The 27,693-nt window shown below is 46.6% G+C and overlaps 1 protein-coding gene across 1 annotated transcript; it reads right to left on the reverse strand.

Annotated features, from left to right (window-relative positions):
* Positions 1-11,127: 11,127 nt before the first annotated feature.
* LST1 (leukocyte specific transcript 1) lies at positions 11,128-23,205 on the reverse strand. Its single transcript, XM_081854070.1, has 5 exons — positions 23,011-23,205; positions 21,641-21,692; positions 18,865-18,975; positions 15,890-15,912; positions 11,128-12,190 (listed from the first exon to the last, which is right to left on the reverse strand). Exons 2-5 carry the CDS (start codon positions 21,666-21,668, stop codon positions 11,939-11,941), a joined length of 414 nt encoding a protein of 137 aa, XP_081710196.1. The 5' UTR covers positions 21,669-21,692; positions 23,011-23,205; the 3' UTR covers positions 11,128-11,938.
* Positions 23,206-27,693: the final 4,488 nt, after the last annotated feature.

A 27,693-nucleotide genomic window follows, 5' to 3' on the forward strand; every position in this document is an offset into this window, starting at 1 on the left:
TTATAGCAAGGGTGGGCAACCTTCTCGCAACCTTAGGCAGGGATAGGTGAGGCGAGTGGTGAAATTGGGCACAGCAACTGACGTGGCACTTTTATTTTTGTATAGCACAGACCCATCTCCCCGTCTTGGAGAGCAGGAGGCCTCCCCACAGTTCAGGGAAAGTTTCCAGCCAGACAAGAAGTCACTCAAGGAGAGGGTGGAAGAAGCCTGGTGAAGGGCAGGGGCTACATCTATGGGGAGACGGGGGACCGAGCCTTCCCAAATTTTCAAGGAGCGGTCCGGGCCCCCTCAATATTCTGGCAGGTCCCGGCAAACTTACCCACAGCCACAGCAAGCCTTGCAGGGTTTACCAACAGCTATGATGTGCCCCACTGGGCCTTCTCTTAATAATAATAATAGTAATAGTAATAATAATAATAATAATAATAATAATAATAATAATAATATATTATTATTATTTATACCCCGCCCATCTAGCTGGGTTTCCCCAGCCACTCTGGGCAGCTCCCAACAGAATGTTAAATCATTAAAAACTTCCCTAAACAGGGCTGCCTTCAGGTGTCTTCTAAAAGTCAGATAGTTGTTTATTGCCTTGACATCTGGTGGTGTAGCCTTATGAGGCTTTGCCCTCAGGTGGGAAAAATATTGCGCCCGGGAAAGGGAAGTGGGAGTCAACAGACACTCAAGGAATAGTTTCGGAGAAAAAACTTTTATTTCTACCATCCATGAACTGGTAGAAGGAGCAAGTGTGATAACTCACAAAAAGCATGCACAAGTTCACAGTCATGTGCACAGAGCATATATGCTCCTTTCCAGGTTCCTCCCCTTTTCTCCTTCTTCCAGAGTCCTGCCCCATGAGTTCCTCTGAGCATAAACAGAAAGCTGTCTTGGGACTATTGGACTCTTGGCACCCTTCCCAGGAAAGGGGAGTGAGAGCCAAGGGGTCGAGGAGCCCTGGTGGTTCAGCATGTCCAAGATGTTGCAACCAAATGAGATAAGATTCAGTTCTCAGGCCTGAGTATTCTTGGCATTGACAGAGTCTATTCATTAGCCTTTAAAAGTAACATTTTGCCTATGCACAACATCTTGTGAGAAAAGCAGAGAAGAGCAGAGAAAAGCTGTTTTGGATTTTTAGAAGACAAAAGGAATTTGGGACAGTTTTGAGGCCTGGTGTGATTATTGAAGCCTGGGGTGATTTCAGACAGGATTTGGGTATCCTGTCCCTTCATTGGGAGGGTGTTCCACAGGGCGGGCGCCACTACCGAGAAGTCCCGCTGCCTGCTTCCCTGTAACCTCACTTCTCGCAATGAGGGAACCGCCAGAAGGCCCTTGGAGCTGGACCTCAGTGTCTGGGCTGAATGATGGGGGTGGAGACACTCCTTCATGTATACTGGGACAAGGCCATTTAGGGCTTTAAAGGTCAGCACCAACACTTTGAATTGTGCTCAGAAACGTACTGGGAGCCCATGAAGGTCTTTCAGGACCGGTGTTATGTGGTCTCGGCGGCCGGTCCCAGTCACCAGTCTAGCTGGCGCATTCTGGATTAGTTGTAGTTTCCGGGTCACTTTCAAAGGTAGCCCCACATAGAGGGCATTGCAGTGGTCCAAGCGGGAGATAACCAGAGCATGCACCACTCTGGTGAGACAGTCTGCAGGCAGACAGGGTCACAGCCTGCGTACCAGATGTAGCTGGTCGATAACTGCCCTGGACCTGTGCTTCTATGGCTGCAATGGGCCCCAGCACATCCACACACACCCCAAAGTTGGGCAGGACCCAGTGCATGTGGTGAAGGATGAGGCCTAAGGAGAAGGCCAGTAGCCTGGGATTGGGGCATGGCCTAGGGTCCTGAGGGTCAAACAGAGAGGCCTGGAAGGCTGCATTAGTCCCCTATGGCCTGTGGATCCCCACACCTGTTGTACATAGAGAGAAAGCCCTCTGGCCGGATCCTCAACAGGGTGGGAGCTTACATAGCCCTATTTCAAATCTACTCAGGGATGGCGTTGTTGTAAACAAAATCTGCCCTTCTTTCCTTATGGGGTATCCAAGAGCCCGTATAGAGTCCTTAAGTGGGTTCCCTATCAGTAGGAGAAAATAACGGAGGCCAACCAGAGAATATTGAGAAGCAAAGCAGCTAGTAAGCCTGATCTTTATTGAACTGTTGCAACAGGGTGCTCCCCTCAAAGCAGGAAAGGAGGAGGACCCAGAACTCAGGTGTCTCCGCCCTTATATAGACATTTTAAATTCCCTTCCCTGGAGCTCAAGACCACCCCTCCATACATTATACATACATCACAGAAGGGGTGTAACCCAAGACCACCCCCCACAAACATCATACCTACATCACAGAATAGGCGGTCTACAACAGAAATTTGAATGTTGTTGTTTTTCCTGTCTGCCAGGTTATCTGAAAATGCCTTATCTGATTGCCTTTCCTGGTAGTCTGGCCATTCCTTTGAGATGGTGATTCCCCAATTCCTGAGACAATGGGAAGGTTCCCTCACCCCCTCCCTCCTTGCAGAGAAAACATTTGGTCAGTTTGGGAGTCAAAATGGTTTCAGGTCGGTCTTCCTGTGCTGCTCCAGACATGTGGTCCACATATCTATATGTACATGCTTGGTTAGTACATTTATGAACATTTATTATATATATAAGACCTTAATTTTTTTATTACAGCATCACTGTGGACCTGCAGCCTGAGGCTGGGCGTTTTCTAGAACTCTCTGCTCTCGGTCCTCAGAACTGCCTTTAATTTTAACTTATTAATGCTGCAATGGTATAAATTGCTTGCTGGCCTGAGGCCATCAAAGGAGCGTACAGCAAGACAAAGGTAAAATAAAATACTAGCCGTACATATTCTGAAAGCATTGCTACAGATGCACAATTAATATTTCATAAATGACCGGATCGCACTTCAGGGAAAGGCTTCACATCATGATGTCAGGCGCCTGTCAAATTTCAGCCGGTAATTGATTCCAGAAGGCTGGTAGCTGCAACACCAAAAGCCCCGTTTTGAGAACACACAGTACACTCAGCAGCACTTCATCTGAGGAGTGCAGGGATATATGGGGGAGAGGCAATTCTTCAGGCAACCCGGTTCCAAGTTGCTTTAGGGTCTTGACGTGCAGAAAGGAATCAAGATGTACGGAACTCAGTTTCAGCAACTGGCGGGCGAGTTGAAGTCTTTGGGTTATCCAGGCCTTTTCCCTAGAAGACAGAGCAATGCCATCTGTCTGCTGCACTACTGACTTCAATTCCCTGGTTTCCATCATGTGGCCTCAGAGACTCTCAAGGAAGACTGCATGCTAGGCAGGAACCTAAACAAGGACTTTATTGGCTGGCTGAACCAAGGACAGGGTAGACACAGGAAACTCCTGCTTCCACCTAGATTACAACGCCACCTGGTGACTCAAGTGTATAACGACACTGTCCACAAAGTCTTCATCAGTGTTTGAATATGGCTACCCATATGGTTTTCCCAGTAGTGATGTATGGAAGTGAGAGCTGGATCATCAAGAAGGCTGATAACCGAAGAATTGATGCTTTTGAATTATGGTGCTGGAGGAGACTCTTGAGAGTCCCATGGACTGCAAGAAGATCAAACCTCTCCATTCTGAAGGAAATCAGCCCTGAGTGCTCACTGGAAGGACAGATCTTGAAGCTGAGGCTCCAGTACTTTGGCCACCTCATGAGAAGAGAAGACTCCCTGGAAAAGACCCTGATGTTGGGAAAGATGGAGGGCACAAGGAGAAAGGGAGGACAGAGGACAAGATGGTTGGACAGTGTTCTCGAAGCTACAAACACGAGTCTGACCAAACTGCAGGAGGCAGTGGAAGACAGGAGTGCCCGGCGTGCTCTGGTCCATGGGGTCACAAAGAGTCGGACACGACTAAATGACTAAACAACAACAAAAGCCCCAGGATGAGCCGAGCCATCGAGCAAAACTCTGCTGGATGCTATTTTTGAAAACGTGGAAGTCTTTCAAAGGTTTCACTTGCAATTTCCCCTCTCGAAACATACTTTACGTAAACACACTGCACAGAGATCCACTAGGGGGCACTGCATGGTCACACACTAGGGCTAACCTGGTTTTACCCTAGGATTATGATTCCAGAACAAGACAGAGAGGCAAAACGCCGATTGCTGTGTGTACACCGTTGTTATCTGCAGCAGCATGGATTATGTATTTACGTGCATCCTTAAAACACCCGTGTACACGCAGGTGGAGTGTCCTTTGCTGACACTCCATTCATGTACGCATGCTGGCTTGCACCGTGTGTGTGCTGTTTTAATCAATGTTATAGATTTGCTGTTAGCCACCCTGAGCTCGATTTTTAAACTGGGAAGGGTGGGGTATAAATATATTATTATTATTATTATTATTATTATTATTATTATTATTATTAAAAGGCTTACATCCAGCATTTCCCAAACTGCAGCCCTCCAATTCCCATTAGCCCCAGACAGTATGGCCAATGGCTAGGGAAGATGGGAGTTGTTGTCCAGTAGCATCTGGAGGGCCCCAGGTTCGAAACACATGCATATAAGACCTCTCTAAGGACTCAAAGGTTGTCCTATCTCTGCAAAACACAACACACCCACACCTGTTTTAAAATATTTTTTAATGACTGAACTATATATACTTGCAAAAAAAAAAAAAAAAAGCCATTTAGGTTCCTGTCTTGTGACCAGGCCTACAGAAATGATTTGATCCTGTGAAAAAGAGGCATTAAAAGTCACATGTCGTTTGGCCCCCAGCAAATCCATTACAAAGCAACAGGTGAAGGTTGCAGCCCGTTTCTGCAGGACCAAGGACAGCTCAGACATTGCTCCAGCAACAGCCAGCCAGCTTTAATTAATGGGATCTAAGCTGGCATGGGGGATGCAGGTGGCGCTGTGGGTTAAACCACAGACTTGCTGATCAGAAGGTCGGTGGTTCAAATCCCTGCAATGGGGTGAGCTCCCATTGCTCGGTCCCTGCTCCTGCCAACCTAGCAGTTCGAAAGCACATCAGAGTGCAAGTAGATAAATAGGTACCGCTCCGGCAGGAAGGTAAATGGCGTATCCGTGTGCTGCTCTGGTTCGCCAGAAGCGGCTTAGTCATGCTGGCCACATGACCCGGAAGTTGTACACCAGCTCCCTCGGCCAATAAAGCGAGATGAGTGCCGCAACCCCAGAGGCGGTCACGACTGGACCTAATGGTCAGGGGTCCCTTTACCTTTACCTTTAAGTTGGCATGGAGGACATAGAATCATAGAATTGCACCAACCCCCAGCAATGCAGGAATCTTTTTGCCCAACAAGGGGCTTGAACCCATGACCTTGAGATTAAGAATATCCTGCTCTGTAGACTGAGCTATCACTGTATGTATCCCTGCCATGGGAAGCTGCTTAATACTGAATAAGACCAACAACATCTCTAGCCCAGAACTGCCTACAGCGGCTGCAGCTGCAGTTCTCCAGGTTTTCAGGCAGCGGGTCTCCTCCAGCCTGACTTGGTGATGTGAAGGGTGACACCTAGAGCCTTTTGTATGCAAAACAGAGGCTCTACCACTGAACGTGCTCCCTCTTCTGAAGCTAGCATTAGCTATGCGGGACAAGAAGCTACAGTTAGAACTGGATATGGAACAACGGATTGATTCAAAATTGGGAAAGGAGTACAACAAGGCTGTATATTGTCTCCCTGCTTATTTAACTAATATGCAGAATTCATCATGCGAAAGGCTGGGCTGGATGAATCCCAAGGCGGAATTAAGATCGCCGGAAGAAATATCAACAACCTCAGATATGCAGATGACACAACCTTGATGGCAGAAAGTGAGGAGGAATTAAAGAACCTCTTAATGAGGGTGAAAGAGGAGAGCGCAAAATATGGTCTGAAGCTCAACATCAAAACAACGAAGATCATGGCCACTAGGACCATCACCTCCTGGCAAATAAAAAGGTAAAGGTACCCCTGCCCATACGGGCCAGTCGTGTCTGACTCTAGGGTTGTGCCGGGGGCCAGCGCTGTCCAGAGACATTTCCGAGTCACGTGGCCAGTGTGACAAAGCTGCTCTGGCGAGCTGGCACCAGAGCAGCTCACAGAAACGCCGTTTACCTTCCCGCTATAAAGCGGTACCTATTTATCTACTTGCACTTAGGGGTGCTTTCGAACTGCTAGGTGGGCAGGAGCTGGGACCGAAAGACGGGAGCTCACCTCGCCGCGGGGATTCGAACTGCCGACCATGCAATTGGCAAGTCCTAGGGAAGAAATGGAGGCAGTGAGAGATTTTACTTTCTTGGGCTCCATGATCACTGTAGATGGTGACAGCAGTCATGAAATTAAAAGACGCCTGCTTCTTGGGAGAAAAGCAGTGACAAACCTAGACAGCATCTTTAAAAGCAAAGACATCACCTTGCCAACAAAGGTCCGTATAGTAAAAGCTATGGTTTTCCCAGTAGTGATGTATGGAAGTGAGAGCTGGACGATAAAGAAGGCTGATCACCAAAGAATTGTTGCTTTTGAATTATAGTGCTGGAGGAGACTCTTGATAGTCCCATGGACTGCAAGAAGATCAAACCTATCCATTCTGAAGGAAATCAGCCCTGAGTGCTCACTGGAAGGACAGATCCTGAAGCTGAGGCTCCAATACTTTGGCCACCTCATGAGAAGAGAAGACCCCCTGGAAAAGATCCTGATGTTGGGAAAGATGGAGGGCACAAGGAGAAGGGAACGACAGAGGACGAGATGGTTGGATAGTGTTCTCGAAGCTACCAGCATGAGTTTGACCAAACTGCGGGAGGCAGTGGAAGACAGGAGTGCCTGGCGTGCTCTGGTCCATGGGGTCACAAAGAGTCGGACATGACTAAATGACTAAACAACAACAACATATTTTGGTCTGGAAATTCCATTGGGAGCAAAATAGCCTGCAAACTGTGCTACCATGATCCTCTGCAGGGGTCAGAAATTGCATTGCAGTTTTGTAATGCCTGTATGTCTGGAGTTGTGCAAATGCTGAAATTTTGCAGGTTTCCTTTCAAATCCGCTTGTCTGCTTTAGAATTTCACTTCCCTTCAGGGTGTGTTATAAAAAGGACAGCGAGCCCCTGGCAGATCGGGGGCAAATGTTTGGTTCGCTTCACATCTATCTACCTACTCGGCACTTTCCAGAACAACAGGCAAAACTGAAATGCAAACCGAAATCTTTCAAAATGTGCACTTTTTGCAATGCAGTTTTCTCTTCATCTACAAAAATGCAGATATTGGCAGAAAATGTGCATTAAAAAAGCATAGACTCGTGAAAATGCGTTCACAAAATGCATTATGTTGGGGGTAATTGCTTGCAAAAATGGGTCTGTTGGGACAAATTTTCAGGACGTCTTTTAAAAAAACACACAGAAAGAGACAGAGAGAAATTGATGTGGAAATGTGGCAAACTGAATTTAAGATGGGAGAGATGAGAAATTGCTGGAAACTGAAATAAAGAGTGGTAGCATCAGTCCCTAACTCTGGGAGATACTGTATGGGATGCATAGGGAACATAGCTAGCTTGGACCAGCTCAAGGTCTTTGCTCAACACACCCAGTAATTATTATTGTTGTGGTTGTTGTTAATAATTAATTAATTAATTAATTAATTAATAATACCCTGCTCATCTGGCTAGGTTTCTCCAGCAACTCTGGTTTGCTCCAAGCAGAATATTAAAAACACGATAAAACATCAAACATTAAAAACTTCCCTAAACAGGGCTGCCTCCAGGTGTCTTCTAAAAGTCAGATAGTTGTTTATTTCATTGAGATCTGATGGGAGGGTGTTCCACAGGGCGGGCGCTACTACCGATAAGGCCCTCTGCCTGGTTCCCTGTAGCTTCACTTCTTGCAGTGAGGGAACCGCCAGAAGGCCCTCGGCACTGGATCTCAGTGTCCGGGCTGAATGATGGGGGTGGAGACGCTCCTTCAGGTATACAGGACTGAGGCCGTTTAGGGCTTTAAAGGTCAGCACCAGCACTTTAAATTGTGCTCGGAAACCTACTGGGACACGTACTTATTGCCAACTCTGGCTGGCAGCAGCTCTCCAGGGTCTCCGGCAAGAGAAAGGTCTTTCCATCACCTGCTCCCGGATCCTTTGGCCTGAAGATGCCAAGGATTGAATCTTGGATCTTCTGCGTGCAAAGATAGGAGCCAGGAGCGTCCCCCGACCAGCTGTCAGGGCAGCACAAAGAGGGATACAGTGGTACCCCGGGTTAAGAACTTAATTCGTTCTGAAGGTCCATTCTTAACATGAAATTGTTCTTAACCTGAGGTACCACTTTAGCTAATGGGGCCTACCACGGCTTCCGCCATGCAATTTCTGTTCTCATCCTGAAGCAAAGTTCTTAACCCGAGGTACTATTTCTGGGTTAGCAGAGTCTGTATCCTGAAGCGTCTGTAACCCGAGGTACCACTGTACACTAGGTTAAAAACACACCATCTCACAAACACACACCCACCCTTTTCCACTGGTTTTTAAAGAAGCTGATGGATTAAAGTAATTTCTGGTGTGTTGTTAATTATGTACCTCATGAGAATTAAGCTTTCTGTTTTATGATATACAATGGTACCTCTGGTTACGAACTTAATTCTTTCTGGAGGTCTGTTCTTAACCGGAAACCGTTCTTATCCTGAGGTACCACTTTAGCTAATGGGGCCTCCCGCTGCCCCCGCATGATTTCTGTTCTCATCCTGAAGCAAAGTTCGTAACCCAAGGCACTACTTCCTGGTTAGCGGAGTCTTGAACCTGAAACGTCTGTAACCCGAGGTAACCCCCAGTCCGACTCTCAGAACAGTGGTACCTCAGGTTAAGTACTTAATTCGTTCCGGAGGTCCGTACTTAACCTGAAACTGTTCTTAACCTGAAGCACCACTTTAGCTAACGGGGCCTCCTGCTGCTGCCGCACCGCCGGAGCACGATTTCTGTTCTCATCCTGAAGCAAAGTTCTTAACCTGAAGCACTATTTCTGGGTTAGCGGAGTCTGTAACCTGAAGTGTATGTAACCTAAGGTACCACTGTATATCAAGTTTCAGTTCTGTCCACACTGACTAACAGCAGCTCTCCAGGTCTTCAGAGTTCCCTTGCAACCTATACATGGGATGCCAGAGATTGAATTCTACATACAAAGCGCGACCTTTGCCCCTGTGCTTAAGGCCTTCCCTCAAGTGCTTTCCAGCGAAGGCTGCCCCAGTCAGCTGCCAAGGCTATGTGCAGAGGAGCGAAAGAGGAAAATGGGAAAGGGTGCAGGTTGCAGCCAGCACTGAGAGGCAGCTATGTTGCATTTTAGCCAGAGAGTCAGCAGCTCCTAAGCATGAACTACATATTACCCTTGTGTTGCATCAGCCAGGCCACAGAGGGGTGGGGAGTTGTCAATCGTAGGAGCATAGGAAGCTGTCTTTGAATGAGCCAGGACACGGGGTCATTTAGCAGAGGCAGTACTGCGTGCACTGGCTGGCAGGGACAATCTCCATGCTTTTCAGACACAGTTCTCTCCTAGCCCACTATGGAGAGGGTGGGGATTAAGCCTATGCCCTTCTACATGCCAGAGCTGGATTAACCATTAAGCAAAATAAGCATATGCTTAGGGCGTCAGGAGAAGTTCTGAGGGGGGCCACCATGGAGATTTTCCATTGCCGGATTTTTCACATTAACGGTGACAAAATTGCTCAGCTGAACGTTCGTTTTCTCAACTGAAATATATTTAAAAAAAACCAACAGAACAACTATGCAACAAGGCCCAGGCTGGGTGCCTCATCTCTTCTGCTAAGTGTTGGAAGCAGATGTGTTACGTAAGATTCGTTTTGAGGATCTGATGAAAGACTTTGCAATTAGAAAAAGTAGCAGAATTTTTTTTCCTAATACAGATAAAGTGGAAGTGTACAAAAGTAAACATTGTTTTCCACCTTACTGTTGGTTTTGTTTCATTTTTTAAAAAATATTTTTTTTAATTTCACGGTTGATTCTTGTTTATATTTTGAATTAGATATACAGTGGGACCTCGGGTTAAGAACTTAATTCGTTCCGGAGGTGCGTTCTTAACCTGAAACTGTTCTTAACCTGAAGCACCACTTTAGCTAATGGGGCCTCCCGCTGCTGCCGCGCGATTTCTGTTCTCATCCTGAGGTAAAGTTCTTAACCTGAGGTACTATTTCTGGGAGTCTGTAACCTGAAGCGTATGTAACCTGAGGTACCACTGTACATGAGGGCACCAAAATCTTTTAAGTGCTGCATGCAAAGCAGGTATCCTGCAACAGACTTTATTTTTCTTCTCCTTTTCAAAGCTTCCTGATCGAGGAGGCTAGAGGAAGTGCAAAGCCTTCCTCTTTTCTTGAAACTCACCCACCCGTTTTTTCCGTGGGAGAGAAGGAAAGAGCAACACGCTCAGAACCTCAAAAGAGGATCTTTCTCTTTTCTTGCTCGAGTATCATTTGGGGCAGTTCTATTCTCAGAGTTTATTTATTCCCCCCCCTCCATTTGCACATTCAGTCTTCCTTTGAATCACAGTCCACCTGTCTGCCAAAGCAACACACACCAGTCTCTTCCCCCCAAATGTCACCTATCTATATACATCTGAAGTTGGAGGGCATGAGATTAGGGTAGCCTAGCACATAAATAGAGACATGGGTGGCGCTGAGCCTCTTGGGCCTGCCGATCAGAAGGTCGGCAGTTTAAATCCCCACGATGGAGTGAGCTCCCGTTGCTTGGTCCCCGTTCCTGCCAACCTAGCAGTTCGAAAGCACATCAAATTGCAAGTAGATAAATAGGTACCGCTCTGGTGGGAAGGTAAACGGCGTTTCTGTGCGCTGCTCTGGTTTCGCCAGAAGTGGCTTAGTCATGCTGGCCACATGACCCAGAAGTTGTACGCCGGCTCCCTCGGCCAATAAAGCGAGATGAGCGCCACAACCCCAGAGTCGTTTGCTACTGGACTTTACTGTCAGGCGTCCTTTACCTTTACCTTTTTTTAGCACATAAATGCTCCATGCACTGGTGTGATGCTCCATTCCATTCCTTCAGCGACCAGACAGTGAACGTCGCTGAATGAGTTTGACTTGAAGACATCCTACAGTGCTTCAGCCACGTTCGTTGTAAGATTATTTGAAAAATAAAAATAAAATGAGGAGACCTTCACAGTAAGTTTTACTGGTGCACCTTGCTTTGAGGGCAGCGAAAGACAGACAATTGTAGACTCAATGAAGATAGTATACAGTAGGAAAATAACAGCTTTGTGTAATGAGAGAGGGCAGGGTGAAAACACAGATGCTGGCAATATACAAGAAAGAGTCTCCCTGTTTTCAGCTCTGACATGCTGGGAAGTCTGGTGAGATGTCACAGCGCAGATACGGAACCTGCTTTCTGTCAGAGTTGGTTTTCTTCTAGGCTAGTTCTCATGATTCGTAAATATTCACGTTTGGTCACTTTTGCACCCCACCTATTGTTCCATACATGGGGGTCCAGCCTGAGAGGTAAGTCAGCCTAAGATGAATGGCTTATCTGAAGCCCAACCCATTGGAGATTTGAACCCAGGTCTCCAAGTCCATGACAGCGTGTCAGCGGCTGTAGAGATGAGCTTGGGCAGGCATAGGCAAACTCCGGCCCTCCAGATGTTTGGGACTACAATTCCCATCATCCCTAGCTAACAGGACCAGTGGTCAGGGATGATGGGGATTGTAGGAAGGCCGAAATGTCTCCATCTCCTTTGCGAAAATAGAATCCAAATTGTTTGAAGATGCAAAAAGGGGGGAGCAAAATAAATTAGGCACACCCCTACCCACAAGATCTATGCAAAGATATTCAACTTGCATCAAACAGTCCAATGGCCGGATGTTTCAGCTTCTCTGGGGCCAGAATCCGAGCACAACAGATACACAGTCCACATCAAGCACAGAACCTTCTTCCCCTCGCTGAATCTCCCATTCCAGTCCAACGAAAGTTCAGTCCTGTTCCACGAACGACTGGTCCCCACTCACCGCGCCATCCGTTCCGTCCTCTTTGTTTGGCTCAGGCCTGCAGTGGCTTCCCTGACTGGCCGTTTCCTTTAGCTCTGCCACTGTAGCATAGTCGTTGTTGAGAGATGCCAAAGGGGCTGGGCAGGTCCCCCCATCACACTGCCCCCTATTGCAGTCAGGGAGGTTCTGCAATTCGGCATAATGCAAGCTAGCTTCATCCGGATTGCCGACCACACCCTAGTGATGGGGAAGGATAGAGCAAGAGGTCACATCAGTTAGTACCAAAAGATGAGAAGAGCGGGCCGGTTAATTCAAACCGGAACGTGAAATTCAGCCCCCCACCACCACACCTCCTCCTCCATCCTTGTTGGCCCCTGGGAGTTCCCTGGGCACAGTGCTTGGATGATGGCAGAAGCCACCATTGGCAGAATTCGCCTGTCAGGGAGGGTCTGAAGCCCATCTCTCCTTATCTCCCCCTGTGAAGGCTATGTTTCCCTCACCTGACCTCACAATAAAGGTAAAGGTAAAGGGACCCCTGACCATTAGGTCCAGTCATGACCGACTCTGGGGTTGCGCTAATCTCGCTCTATAGGCCGAGGGAGCCGGCGTACAGCTTCCGGGTCATGTGGCCAGCATGACTAAGCCGCTTCTGGTGAACCAGAGCAGCGCACGGAAACGCCGTTTGCCTTCCCTATTTATCTACTTGCATTTTTGACGTGCTTTCGAACTGCTAGGTTGGCAGGAGCAGGGACCGAGCAACGGGAGCTCAACCCGTCGCGGGGATTTGAACCACCGACCTTCTGATCAGCGAGTCCTAGGCTCTGTGGTTTATCCCACAGTGCCACCCGCGTCCCTGACCTCACAATAGGCATGGATTTGATTCAGTTTTGTTTCTCTCGGTTTCCTATATTTCCAATCAGTTCTCCATATTTCTGAAGCAGTTTGTTTTTGTTTGTTTTACAAAAAGATCCCAATGAAAATCATTCAGCATTTTAGTGTGAATTTCTCTGAACGGGCACATTTTTTGTATGCAGTTTTGAGCGATGTACACATTTCTTTTTTGCAAGCAATTCATCCTAGCATAATACATTTTTGCATGTTCCTTTGCCACTCATTTCTATGCGCACTTTTACTTTAAATAGATGCATATTTTTTTTTGTAAATATTGTTTGATTGCAGAACTGCATCCTGGGAGTAAGCCTTATGGAACTCAACAGGACTGACTCTGCCTAGACCTGGGGCTCAGCTAGACTGGTAAAGAAAAAGTGATTTATACGTGTTGTATATGAGATATAACATTGTGCCACCAGACGATGATGCCAAGTCCCGTTTTCCTCTACCTGTTTTCCCTGTTTACATTTGCAACGCTTTAAACTGGAGCGCTTCTCTGATGGGTCTAGATGCAGCCCTGGTTAGTATTGTGTTGTGCAATTGTGTGCACCCAGAAGGAACTCCCACTGAGTTCAACGGAAGTTACTCATATTTAAGTGGGGTTAAGATTACAGCCTTGCCTGGAAGAAAAATATCTGTATTTGGGCCTTTGCTGTATCAGTTGATTTCCTCTCTACCCACCCACTTTCTGCAGTGAGTACAAATTTAGCCTTATCACCTCCACCACCACAATTCTGGTCACAGTTCAGCAGAATTCAGTTTCATCCCACTGCTCAAATTTTATGCAAATCTAAGTCCTTTTTTGGGTCGTGCACTTCTTCTGCATTTTTTTTTAATCCAGCTTCCTCTGAGGAGCTAAACTTGTTTCTCTGGACTGTACCAGACTTTAGATGTGCTCTCATAGGCTTGAATTATTCTCCAGTCCTCTGGACAAAAAAACCCCACCTCTCCACATAGAAAAGTAGAAGACAGGAAGAGGGTTTTCAGCCTGGTCTCCTTCCTGACACATCAGTTTTCTACGTGTATAAATATTTCCCCTCCCCTCCCCCTATTTAGTCATGAGAGCCCTTGTCTACAGTCCAAAATGGTACAGTCTCAAGAAGACACTGGCTGGTCATCACTAGGGACATACCGTATTTTTTGCTCTATAAGACTCACTTTTTCTCTCCTAAAAAGTAAGGGGAAATGTGTGTGCGTCTTATGGAGCAAATGTAGGCTGCGCAGCTATCCCAGAAACCAGAACAGCAAGAGGGATTGCTGCTTTCACTGCGTAGTGATCCCTCTTGCTGTTCTGGCTTCTGAGATTCAGATTTTTTTTTTCTTGTTTTCCTCCTCCAAAAACTAGGTGCGTCTTGTGGTCTGGTGCATCTTGCAGAGTGAAAAATACGGTAATATAGGCACCTTTTTTCCCATTCCTCCTTGGATTTGTCGCATGCAGCGATGTTTCTGTTCCGCTGCAGTTCATCTCCCACCAAAAATGACATTAGCCATATTGCAGGATGTCCTCATTTCACGTGCACAATTTCAACCATACGTGCTTAAAGGCCGGCCGGTTGAAATTGCGCAAGTCTAGTTCCATACAAGGTGGAGAGCTCTTTTTGTACCAGGTCCACTTGGGGGCAAGGTCCACTTAGCACACCAGTTCTGGAATGCTCCCTGAGATCGCACGGGACAATCTAAGATCCCGCGAGATCTCACGTGAACATCCCTCGCCTTCCACTGCCGTGGCAGCAAGAGGGCCCAGTGAAGCCCACTTGCATTTTTGGGAATGCTGGGGTGCTCCCTCCCCCTCTCACCCACTAGCCACACGGTACCGCCAAAGGTCTGACTACATGCTTAACCCTCAAAACCAAACCCCTGCCTAAAATGAGGGATTAATGTACATTATCAGCTACATAGATTACGTTGTCATTAAGTTATTCCCATGAAAAGGAAATCCAATACAAATTGGGGGGTGGGGTTAGGACATAATTAAGTATCATTTGTGGGCTAAAAGCAGCCACAACAACATATAAGTAAAAAAGGTAAAGGACCCCTGGATGGTTAAATCCAGTCAAAGGTGACTATGGGGTTGGAGTGCTCCTCTCGCTTTCAGGTCAAGGGAGCAGGCGTTTGTCCACAGACAGCATTCCGGGACGTGTGGCCAGCATGACTAAACCGCTTCTGGCGCAACAGGACACTGTGACGGAAACCAGAGCACACAGAAACGCTGTTCACTTTCCCGCCTCAGCGGTACCTATTTATCCACTTGCGCTGGTGTGCTTTCGAACTGCTAGGTTGGCAGGAGCTGGGACAGAGCAACGGGAGCTCACCCTGTCGCAGGGATTCGAACCGCCAACCTTCTGATCGGCAAGCCCAAGTCAAGTCAAAGTCAAAATTTATTTACGGCCGTAGGCCCATACAGGCAAGCCCAAGAGGCTCAGTGGTTTAGGCCACAGCGCCACCCACGTCCCTACAACAACATATACACTGGGTTGATTTCCAGTTTCTGGACATGAGGCAAACTAGTGAACACTGGCAATTTCCACTCCAACATCCCTAGACACTACATCGAGCTCGGGCCAGTGTGCAGCTCATGGGACGAGCACTGTTTTTAAGGCAAGCCATTCCAAAGCCACAATGATCAGCTCTAACACCTTGAATTTATCTCAGGGATGACCACCTGGTATTGATAGAATTTAGAGTCTAGAGATGTTCCTTTAGCATTATGAAGGTTGGTGATGCGAGGGCTTGCCCTAGAGCCACATGGCCCAGGCAGTTCCAGAGGCCTAGGACAGGGATAGCCAATGTGGTGATGTTTGGGGCAGGCTGGCTTGGGATGATGGGGCTTGGAGTGCACAACATCTGCAGGACTCCACAATGCCCTAGAGGTTGTTGTGCAAGTTTGCTTTAGAAGCTCCGGAGAATAAAGTCCCTTTGAGCCATTCCCCATTCCTCCAGTTCGTCTGTGGATCCTGAATCTACATGCTGCAAATGTGTACAGTTCTTCCTCACCCAACCTCCTCTGCCCGCTTGGTGTTTGTCTCTAAATCACACCATACTTACTTCTACAGGTTTTCGCTTCTTTCCTGCGAAGGAAAACAAAAACACTTGTTATAAACGAAGGAGCGTCTCCACCCCCATCGTTCTGCCTGGACACTGAGGTCCAGTGCCGAGGGTCTTCTGGCAGTTCCCTCGCTGCGAGAAGCCAAGTTACAGGGAACCAGGCAGAGGGCCTTCTCGGTTGTGGCACCCGCCCTGTGGAACGCCCTCCCACCAGATGTCAAAGAGAAAAACAACTACCTGACATTCAGAAGACATCTGAAGGCAGCCCTGTTTAGGGAAGTTTTTAATGTTTAATAGATTATTGTATTTTAATATTCTGTTGAAAGCCACCCAGTGTGGCTGGGGAAACCCAGCCAGATGGGCAGGGTGTAAAAAATTATTATTATTATTATTATTATTATTATTATTATTATTATTATTATTATATTACCATCATCATCATCATCATCATTGGGACAAAAATTGTGAGGTGTGTTTGCTTTCATTTTATATTCTTCTTTCCTCAGGTTGTGCTTTTTTTTACATCAAGCAGCAGCCCAGGAAGCTGCGTTATAACCCAAATTCAGCCACTGCATTCTCCATAATCATCACACATCCACAGGCTTGGGAAAAACCCCAAGGTTTGCAGAAGTACAGAAATACTTTACATGCAGGCACGCAAAGCTCACATAGGGTAACCACCAATTTTTCCAGGCAAAGTCACTGGGCGGAGCAACATTGTCAAGACATTCTGTTGCTCCCAAGGCAATTTACAGCCCCCGCTTCTTAAAATGTGGTTGCGTTGGGTCCCAGTAGCAGCCAGACTTTGCAGCTGCTCGCACGGTGATTTTCTGTGTATACAAAAGTGATCCTTAAAAGTATTTGACGAAGTGAAATATCTGATTTATAGGTCCCTCCAGAATATTTCTTTGGATTTGTTTATTTTCCCCCAAGAGCTTTTGACAATACAGTGGTACCTCGAGTTAAGTACTTAATTTGTTCCGGAGGTTCGTTCTTTACTTGAAACTGTTCTTAACCTGAAGCACTATTTCTGGGTTAGCGGAGTCTGTAACCTGAAGCATATGTAACCTGAGGTACCACTGTATATCACTGATGCCATATATGTATGTGAGTGGTAGATGTACACTGGGTCATCCACATATCATTTTGGTATATCTGGTGCCTTATTGCCATCCAGAGAGGTGCTTTTACCCTACATATTCCCATAATGGTTGGCTGGTGGTCTCTGATTTTAAAGGTTTGTGCATTTTTGTTATAAATATATATAGCTGTAAATTGCTTTGGGTTTTGTTTTTAAATATAGTAGTATATAAATATTTTTTTATGAATAAAAACAACACTAACCCAGAACATTTGTGGTGTGGAAAGCCAAAAGGATTTCAGAAGGTAGTGGCAAGACATGCACTGATTGTGGAAACAAAGCGGTCTGCCATCCCACCAACACCTGCAAGTGCTTTTATATGTGTTGGAAGCCGCCAAGAGTGGTTTATTATTTTTGCCCCAGACGGATGTGAGGGGTATAAATAATAAAATAATTACTAAAATTATCGTTGAAATAATTACTAAAATTAGCGTTGAATAAATTTCGTATTCTAGCAGGGGTTTTTTAGGTTGAGATATTTCCCTGTCCATATCTGTACAGTGGTACCTCGGGTTACAGACACTTCAGGTTACAGACGCTTCAGGTTACAGACTCCGCTAGCCCAGAAATAGTACCTCGGGTTAAGAACTTTACCTCAGGATGAGAACAGAAATCGTGCGGCAGCAGTGGGAGGCCCCATTAGCTAAAGTGGTGCTTCAGGTGAAGAACAGCTTCAGGTTAAGAACGGACCTCCAGAACAAATTAAGTTCTTAACCCGAGGTACCACTGTACTGTTTTGAATCTGTCATGGATGCCTTTGTTGAGATTTCTGCATCGAAGCAGGTTAAACTAGATGATCTTCTGGTTCCTTTTGAACTCTACAACTCTATAATTTTAGAGCTTTTAATAAATTGCTTCATCACTTTTTCTTTGCTTGCCTGCGATCCTTGATAATATGATAAGTAACATACCCTCCAACATTTCTCTGATGAAATTAAGGACATCCTATTCCATAACAACAACAACAACAACAACAACAAGTAGTTTATGGTTTATACCCCACCCCATTTGACTGGGTTGCCCAAGCCATTCTGGGCGGCTTCCAACAAACAAAAACATAATAAAACATTATTATTTTTAAATTTCCCTATACAGGGCTATCTTCAGATGTCTTCTAAAGGTTGCCTAGTTACTTATCTCCTTAGTTCGGGGGTTGGATAACTCCATACCCTCCAACATTTCTCCAATGAAAAGTGGGACATTCTGAGATCAAATCAGAAACTAGGACGGCTTCTGTAAAACCAGGACTATTCCTGGAAAATAGGGACACTTGGGGGGTCTGAAATAATAAATACACAAAACAAAGGATGTCTGAAAGGGGACCTGTATCTGTGTTCTGGTCCTCACCCTAGACCAGGAGACGTAGTTTGTACGGACATAGGAGGCAGGTTTATCCTGAGTCAGATCCTTGGCGTACTCAGTTCAATATTGTCTACACTGACTGGCAGCCTCTCTCCAGGGTGTCAGGCAGGAAGCCTTGCGCAGGGAGATGCCAGGAATTGAATTCGGTACCTTCTGCATACGCGACCACAGAAATATGTCCTTTCCCCCCAAGATCAGGTCTCTGTGAAACGCAAAGCCAATAAACTTATTGAGGTTTCCTAACTGTTGGGGACCGGGACTGATTTGAGGAAAGTATTCTCAACTTCAGAACAATTCTCCCCCTTCCCCACTCATTTCAGGAACAGAGATTTAGGACTTTGCAGGCTCTCCAGCGAGGACCACCTCTCAGCTAAAAAGGTTTTGATTTTAAAAAAGGACGTCCTTTGTTTCAGGCAGTTTTTCTCTCCTGCTTTAGAGGCTGTTCCCAGATATTTCGCAACGAGATCGTTACCTCTTTTGCAGACACGGCAGAGGCAGATGGAGAGGATCACGATAACCAGCAGCATCAGGAGAATGGCCGCTCCTCCTCCGAAGAGCAGCCACTTTGTGATTTGGCAGGTATCTGCGTAATTGGGAAGATGTGACACCGTTAGTGCCAGGGAGCCCAGTCCCCCTCTTGCCCCCCGTTCCTCTTGCCTATGATCCCACTCCTCGCCTTGGAACCAAAACTAGCTGTAGTTCGTGTCACCCCTCCTGAGGACGTAGGCCTGAGGGGGCTGGAGGAAGACCTCTTCCACCCAGCGCCCATTCCAGAGGGTGGCATGGCTGGGCATTTGCCAGGCCCCACCAGCACTTCCACTTCCCACAGAGTATCTGGTGAACAGATGCCGCCTAAGAAAATTCTTTCAGAGAGAGAGAGAAAGAGAGAGAGAGAGAGAGAAGGCACACACACACACCATAGCTGTCAACTTTTCCCTTTTCTTGTGAGGAATCCTATTTGGAGTAAGGGAATTTCCCTTTAAAAAGGAAAAAGGTTGACAGCTATCACACACACACACACAGTGGACGCCCGGGTTGTGAACGTGATCTGTACGGGATGCACGTTAGCAACCCGCAGAGTTCACAACCCGCAGCTGCATGTCTGCGCATGCACGGGTTGTGATTCTGCACTTCTGCACATGTGCAAAGCGCAATTTAGCGGTTCTGCACATGCGAGACCACTGAAACCCAGAAGTAACCGATTCCGATACTTCCAGGTTTCGGCACATCCGTAACTCGAAAAAATGCAACCCGAAGCTAAAGTGGTGCTTCAGGTTAAGAACAGTTTCAGGTTAAGAATGGACCTCCGGAATGAATTAAGTACTTAACCCGAGGTACCACTGTGTGTGTGTGTGTGTGTGTGTGTGTGTGTGTGTGTGTGTGTGTGCGTTTTCAAACGTAATCTGTTCCAGAAGACCATTCAACTTTTGAAACGTTCAAAAACCAAGGATCAATTGGGGGCTGGAAAAATCCGTTGAAAAATTGGAAAAACACACAGCGGAAGCCGTTCAGCTTCTGAGGCACATTCAAAAACGCAAGCAATTCCTTCTGTGTTTTGGCGTTCGGCTTCCAAATTGTTCGGCTTCTGAGAAGCCCGAAAAACCAAGGCTCCGCTGTATTCAAGTTTGGACGTTTTTAAATTCAGCTTTCGTGAAATGACAGTTATTTGTTATTAAAATGCACGATTCATCGTGACGCTCTTTCATCTAAGTAAATGTGTGTTTGAATATTTAAGGGGAAGATTTAACACATGCTCTTTCGCGTGCCCTTTTGAATTTGTTCTTTCCTTCGAGGAAAAATGCTTTTTGAAAAGCCCTGCCGCCTATCCCAAGCTCCTGTTGGATGAGCTCACACAAATTACCTGATTTATTTTTTAAAAGCATCCACAACACACACAAAAGAACACAGCAAAATAAATGAAGACGTTTGCCTGAGCCAGTCTAAGGGCTTGAGAAAATTACCTGTTCTGCTCAGCTGCCCTACCTCATCGCCAAAAGCTGCCACCCAAAAATATACTCTCCTCATTTTCCATACCTTGGTGACATAGGTGCCAACTCCCCGGGGACCTGGGTGACTGGGCACCCACAAAATTCCCCATGAAGGGGCCGGGCACCCACAAATTTCAGTGCTGGGGCCATGCACACTGATGGCACTCACAGCCCTGAGCACCCACGGTTGTGGGGCCAAACAGGCACTCCTGCTGGTGATGAGAGCAGAGGTGAAGGGGTCCAAGCAGAGGAGGAGAATGAATTTTGGGGTGTCTTCTCTCGCCTTTGTGGCTCTGACGTTCTGGGTAACAGCACATCCCAGCTCAGGGGTCCATGAGAGCTGCAGTTTCCACAGCCCCTGGGAGAAGTACATTTCCTATGGCGCCACCGACCCCACACTGAGGCACAAAGCTGGAAACAATAGTTTGTTAAAAGCCTCAGGAATTGTAGGCCGGCAGGTAGTAAACTACACTTGCCAAGATTCTTTGGGGTGAAGCCATGTGTTCTAGATGGGCATTAACGATACGATACGATACAATACAATAGGATATCTTTATTGTCATTGTCCCATTGAGAACAATGAAACTGAAAAATCTACGTAAGACATTCAAAAGCCCCTAAAAACTCTGAAACCCCATTTTAAAATACAATATACTATAGAGACTCCTTATACTGCGTTTAGAACCAGAATTGCATTTGGGTAGAAACTGTTTCTCAGGCGGCTAGTCCTGGTCTTAATAACCCTGTACCTTCTTCCAGAAGGCAGAAGCTGAAAGAGATAATTTCCGGGGTGCGCACTATCCTGCGCTATCTCTGCAGCTTTCTTATGGCACCTGGCAGCATAGAATTGATCTAAGGTGGGAAGAGTGCACCCAATTATTCTCTCTGAAGTCTTTACAACCCTGGACAGCATTGTTTTCCCCCTGATCGTGCAGCTCCCAAACCACACACACAAACCATAAGTTAATACACTCTCCACAGTACAATCGTGAAATGCCATTAACAGCTCCTTTGAAAGATTGTTTTTTCAGAGGATTCTCAGAAAATATAACCTCTGCTGTGCTCTCTTCATCAGGTCTTTGCTGTTTTCTCCCCAGGTTAGGTCATCTCTCAACTCCATTCCCAGAAATCGAAACCCCTCTGCCCCACCTCTGCCCCTGCCCCTTGAGGAACCTGCCTCAGTCTACCCAATGACAGGGCTGGCCCCGATCCCAATCTGTGGATGAGAACATTTGACACCAAGGGCTGAAATGCACCTACCGTCTCCTTCACAATGCAAAACAAGCATCGCCAGAGTAAGAAATGAGGTGTTCTAGAACGAAACAAAAGGGACAAGTCAAAGGCATGGGATTATTATTATTATTATTATTATTTATGGTAGTTGGGGGCAGGCTGTCTCAGAAAACATTTTCTGCCATTATTGATCTATAATTAAGGAACTTGAGAGTCTCATGGACTGCAAGAAGATCCAACCTCTCCATTCTGAAGGAAATCAGCCCTGAGTGCTCACTGGAAGGACAGATCCTGAAGGTGAGGCTCCAAGACTTTGGCCACCTCATGGGAAGAGAAGACTCCCTGGAAAAGACCCTGATGTTGGGAAAGATGGAGGGCACAAGAAGGGGATGACAGAGGACAAGATGGTTGGACAGTGTTCTCGAAGCTACCAGCATGAGTTTGACCAAACTGCGGGAGACAATGGAAGACAGGAGTGCCTGGCGTGCTCTGGTCCATGGGGTCACGAAGAGTCGGACACGACTAAACAACTGAACAACAACAAATTAAGGAACAACAGGGTTTCCCACTGGCAGATAAAAAGAGCATTCCAAATGTTCAAACTGCTTCATGTACAAAATCTCAGTAAACCCTCACAACTGCCTTGGAAGACAAGTCAGTAACATAATCATCTCTATATTGGAGATTGTGGAAAAGAGGTGGCTGAAGCTGAGGGAACAATAACTCGTCTGACAGTCACCAAGTGTGTCTGAGATAATTTTGTACCTAGAAACGCAGCTCGCATGATTAATTGCTGCACTACATTGCTGAAAAAGTTACATGGCTGTTTTTTAACCACCACAACAACTCCAAGGTATGTGTCCAATTTGCACAATGCATGCTCAGCTATCACAGCTGGCACAGAACTGTAGAGTTGGAAGGGGCCGCGAGGGTCATCCAGCCCAACCACCTCAATGCAGGAATCTTTTGCCCAACGTGGGATTCAAACCCACAACCCTGAGATGAAGAGTCTCGTGCTCTGCCAGCTGGTCTATACAGCAGCTACACAGCAAATGCAAGTGGTGAGTGACACCAGAACTGCAGACAAGAACCCCAGGGCTTGTTGAAGTACAACATAAAATAAAATAAATAAAATAAAAAATAAAATAAAATAAATAAAACTGTTGAGCTCACACAGCTCAGTCACTCCACCGCTCCAGCCCTCTGAACTTTGTAGGTGACTGAAACCTCAGACATTTCACAGGAAGACTCACTGAAATCTCTCCCTGCCCCTAATATTGGTGTCTCTCTTCATTCACCCATTCTTTTGCATTTTCTCAAATCCTCTGCCCTTCCCACCGCCCTCTCACAGATCCAGGCCCTAAGCGGCTCACAGGTTCCATTCAATCCCCTCTTACCTTCTCCCACTTATTCAGTTTGGTCCCAAGGGCTTTGGGGCGCCTTCAACATCCCAAGCGCTCAGGCATCCGTCCTCGGCCGTCTGTCTTTGCTTTCGATCTGACACCTTCTTGTGACAGATGTCACGAAGCAGCGAGCTGCAACTTCTGCTTCCACCAGGAAACAGGGACCCAGAGTGCAAAACCAGAACTTACAGAGCAGATGTTTCCATTCGACCACTGGGGCAGAAGAAGCAGAGCTCAGAAGGCGCTCGCTACGGAGGACCACGGGCTCCACTCCCACAAGAGAGAAGTCTCAAGATTGCTATCTGAGCTGTTAAAAACGCAGGCTTCGTGTTCTCAGGTTGAAATTAGCCAATCCAAGACAAAAACTGGGTTAACAAACCCAGTTTGAATGACAGTCGCCAGAAAAGCAATGGAATGAAATGATCGAGGCGGCCTGATGAGTTTCCCACCAGGGTGCATTGAAATGGGTGTTTGTTTGGGTTCTTTTTAATATATAATTTTTATTAAAAATTCTAATTTACATTTCAAAATGTTCATTTCAACAACCTTAAATCAATGACTCCCCTTCTCTTTCCGTGGTTCATTTTGCATACCACACATCCCTGAATATTTTACATGAACTGAACCATTCAGTAATCCATTGTTACATCCATCAAAACTTATTTACACGGTTGAATTTATCTTAGTGCTACCAGCGTTTTTAAACGAACACAATTTTCACTCATATATTCAGTAAACATTTTCCAGTCTTCTTTAAACGTATGTTCTTCTTCTCTTCTTCTATATGTTAAATGTGCAAGCTGCATGTATTTTCCATCAGCTTAAGTTGTTGTTCATCTTTCGATGGGACCTCGCTCGTTTTCTGTTTTGGGGCTAGCAAAACACAGACCGCAGTAGTGGTATACAGAAACAAACTTTTTTGACACCTGGGAATTTCCATCTGAATTATCCCCAGCAAAAAGGACTCTGGTTTTTTTGGTAAGGTACTTTTAATCTTTTTTTTCCCCCAATTCATTATATATCATTTCCCAATACTCTTTTACCTTTTTACAAGTCTTCTACATATGATAAAACGTACCCTTAACCTCATTACATCTCCAGCATTTATACGATTCGGACTTATACATTTTAGCAAGTCTAAAGGTAAAGGTAAAGGGACCCCTGACCATTAGGTCCAGTCGTGGCCGACTCTGGGGTTGTGGCGCTCAACTCGCTTTATTAGCCGAGGGAGCCGGCGTACAGCTTCCGGGTCATGGGGCCAGCATGACTAAGCCACTTCTGGCAAACCAGAGCAGCGCACGGAAACGCCGTTTACCTTCCCTCCAGAGCAGTACCTATTTATCTACTTGCACTTTGATGTGCTTTCGAACTGCTAGGTTGGCAGGAGCTGAGACCGAGCAACGGGAGCTCACCCCGTTGCAGGGATTCAAACCGCCGACCTTCTGATCGGCAAGTCCTAGGCTCTGTGGTTTCACCCACAGTGCCACCCGCGTCCCTTTAGCAAGTCTACTCGGAGTTAAATACCATCTATAAATCATTTTCAGGTAAAACAAAACAAATTCCTTCCAGTAGCACCTTAAAGACCAACTAAGTCAGTTCTTGGTATGAGCTTTCGTGTGCATGCACACTTCTTCAGAAGGTTGATGGACTTCCATTTCATGTGGCTCAATGTGGTGCCTTCCATAGTTCCAGTTACAGATAGGTAGCCGTGTTGGTCTGCCATAGTCAAAACAAAACAAATTCCTTCCAGTAGCACCTTAAAGACCAACTAAGTCAGTTCTTGGTATGAGCTTTCGTGTGCATGCACACTTCTTCAGAAGTCATTTTCAGGTAGTTTTCAGGAAGTCATTTTCAGGTAGTTCTTCAAAGAATAGCATGCTGTGAACTTCAGATTACTCTTCCAAAGCTTTTCCCAGAGATTCAAATCTATATTAAATGGGTGTTTGTTATGAGATGTGTGCTTCTTACGCAAGCACATTTTTCACAGCAGCCACACAATGTAGGGCTTGTCCACACTTCTGCTTATCCAAGCAGTTTCCCCTCTGCACTGCTCAGGGGAAGAAAAAAAACCCCTCTCTTTAGTGCTAAATCGGAGAAAACATCCATCAGGAGAAAACCCGAATTGCCATTTGTTCCGACTGAGCGCCGAAGAGTGGTTTTCCCCCAGAAGAAATCAGTGCAACAAGAGGAATAGCGGATAAACCCATAGTTAGCAAAAGCCAGCCCACAGCCCCACAACTCAACCACTTTAATTGGGATTTAACCTTTCCTGGGGAGGGGGGGAATCCCATTGCTAACGATCTGTATCCAGGGCAGCTGTCTACCAGCTCCACCTGGTCCACAGGCTGAGACCCTATCTGCCTGTGGACTGCCTCGCCAGAGTGGTGCATGCTCTAGTTATCTCCCACTTGGACTACTGCAATGCGCTCCTTTGAAGGTGACCCGGAAACTACAACTAATCCAGAGTGTGGCAGCTAGACTGGTGACTGGGGGCGGCCGCCGAGACCACATTGGCTCCCAGTACGTTTCCGAGCACAATTCAAAGTGTTGGTGTTGACCTTTAAAGCCGTAAACGGCCTCAGCCCAGTATACCTGAAGGAGCGTCTCCACCCCCATCGTTCAGCCCGGACACTGAGATCCAGCGCCGAGGGCCTTCTGGTGGTTCCCTCACTGCGAGAAGTTCACCCACAACTTAACCCTCCCTCCCTCCCTTCCTCCCTTCCTTCCTTCCTTCCTTCCTTCCTTTAATTCTTCCATTATACTGGCCTCGGGCCAGTATATCTGAAGGAGCATCTCCACCCCCATCGTTCTGCCCGGACACTGAGGTCCAGCTCCGAGGGCCTTCTGGCAGTTTTCTCATTGCGAGAAGCAAAGCTACAGGGAACCAGACAGAGGGCCTTCTCGGTAGTGGTGCCCGCCCTGTGGAACGCCCTCCCATCAGATGTCAAAGAGGTAAACAACTACCTGACATTCAGAAGACATCTTAAGGCAGCCCTGTTCAGGAAAGTTTTTTTAATGTGTGACATCTTAGTGTATTTTTGGTCTTTGTAGAAGCCGCCCAGAGTAACTGGGGAAACCCAGCCAGATGGGCGGGGTACAAATACTAAATAATAATTATTATTATTATTATTATTATTATTATTATTATTATTATTATTATATGTGATGTGCAGCTCCAGCCAATCCCAGCTCCCTGAGAGTTGTACCTGTACATGTCTGTCAATCATTCCCCTTTTTAGCAGTATTCTTTAATAAGCAGTGCACAAAGGGCCCTTAGATGCATGTAACTGAAGGGATCTGTCCAAATGGTGTTAATTTTTGTGGCAGCGCCTTTCTGGGTGGTGGCTCCCTGTTTTCGGAATGCCCTCTCCGACGAAGTATGTCTGTCCATTGTTCTTCACTTTCATGAGGAACTTTAAAAAAAAAAACAAATATTGCTGTTCAGCTAGGCACTTGACGACTGAAAGACCAGCAGCCCTGTATGTTAAGTCGCTATTACTATCCCCATATCACAGGTGGGAGGACTGAGGCTGAGACTAAGTGGCTTGCCCAAGGCCACAGCCAGGATTCAGGGCACTGTAACAGTCAAACCTTCTTTATAGCTCAGTCTATTAAGCCACTATACAGTCATACCTCAGGTTACAGACGCTTCAGGTTGTGTTTTTTCGAGTTACGGACCACCGAAACCCAGAAGTACCGGAACGGGTTACTTCCGGGTTTCAGTGGCTGCGTATGCGCGGAAGCGCTAAATCGTGCTTTGCGCATGTGCAGAAGCACCAAATCGCAACCCATACGTGCACAGACGCGCAGCTGCGGGTTGTGAATGTGTATCCTGCACAGATCACGTTTGCAGCCCAAGCACCCACTGTACAACTAGCTCTCTCTGGTGATTTTTTTACATTCGTAAGCTACCACGTGATGCGGCAGCCATCAAGTGACGAGCCACTGAGTGATAAATGGGTGGTGTGGCATGGTCACATTCACTGAATTGTGGCGGATAGGGGTTCATGTGGCTACTTTTGTTTTAAACTGCGGCCTACTAGAAGCAATGATGGGGCAGCCCACTATTCCATGAATCTCAACTACTCTTGAATTATACTGCTCTGTGCTGCTTGTATGTGCATAAATCTGGGGGCCACATTTCACTCTGGGGGCAATAAGCCAGTGGTGAGTGGGGCCAGAAGCAAAAGTGGGGGGGAGCAAATACATACCCAAGTGTCCTGGAAAAGCCAGAACACCTTATATGTTATCATGACAGAATGGCACCCATTTTGGTTGCTGTGATCTTGTGTGATTTCGTGGCACGATTTCCCCAGGGAAAAGGTTGGCCTCCGTGCCCCAGAAAACACCTTTTTGTGGGGAGTGGGGAACCTTCCAAGGAAAGAGGGCTCAGAGCCCAGGGAGTGGTGATGAGCGGTTAGAGGTATAAGACTGAGAAGAGGAGGTGTCAGAAGCTGAAGAGGTAACAGGCAGAGATGAGTCAGGTTGGTGAAGAGTCATTGGTGTCTCCCGCTCCTACTGCCACAAGCTCCCCTTCCCGCTTGTCTCCCAGAACCAGAAGAGGCATAAAAAGAGCGGAGGACAGCTTGGCTGCATTCAGGCACAGTCTCCGATTGCTAGGGGAAAGCCCCAGAGAGGAGGGGACTTAGATGGCTGTGACAGCAGCTGATTCTAATG

The sequence above is a fragment of the Podarcis erhardii genome (genome assembly GCF_964252035.2).
Source record: "Podarcis erhardii genome assembly, chromosome: 2".
Lineage (NCBI taxonomy): Eukaryota > Metazoa > Chordata > Lepidosauria > Squamata > Lacertidae > Podarcis > Podarcis erhardii.

Bases quoted from the DNA above. Each gene is read 5' to 3' on its own strand.
- LST1 (XM_081854070.1), bottom strand. From the start codon at position 21,668: ATGCTTGTTTTGCATTGTGAAGGAGACG. The intron at 18,976-21,640 runs GTAGGTGCATTT...CCAATTACGCAG, and splicing joins TTTGCATTGTGAAGGAGACG to ATACCTGCCAAATCACAAAG. The intron at 15,913-18,864 runs GTAACGATCTCG...TTTCCTTCGCAG, and splicing joins CTGCCGTGTCTGCAAAAGAG to GAAAGAAGCGAAAACCTGTA.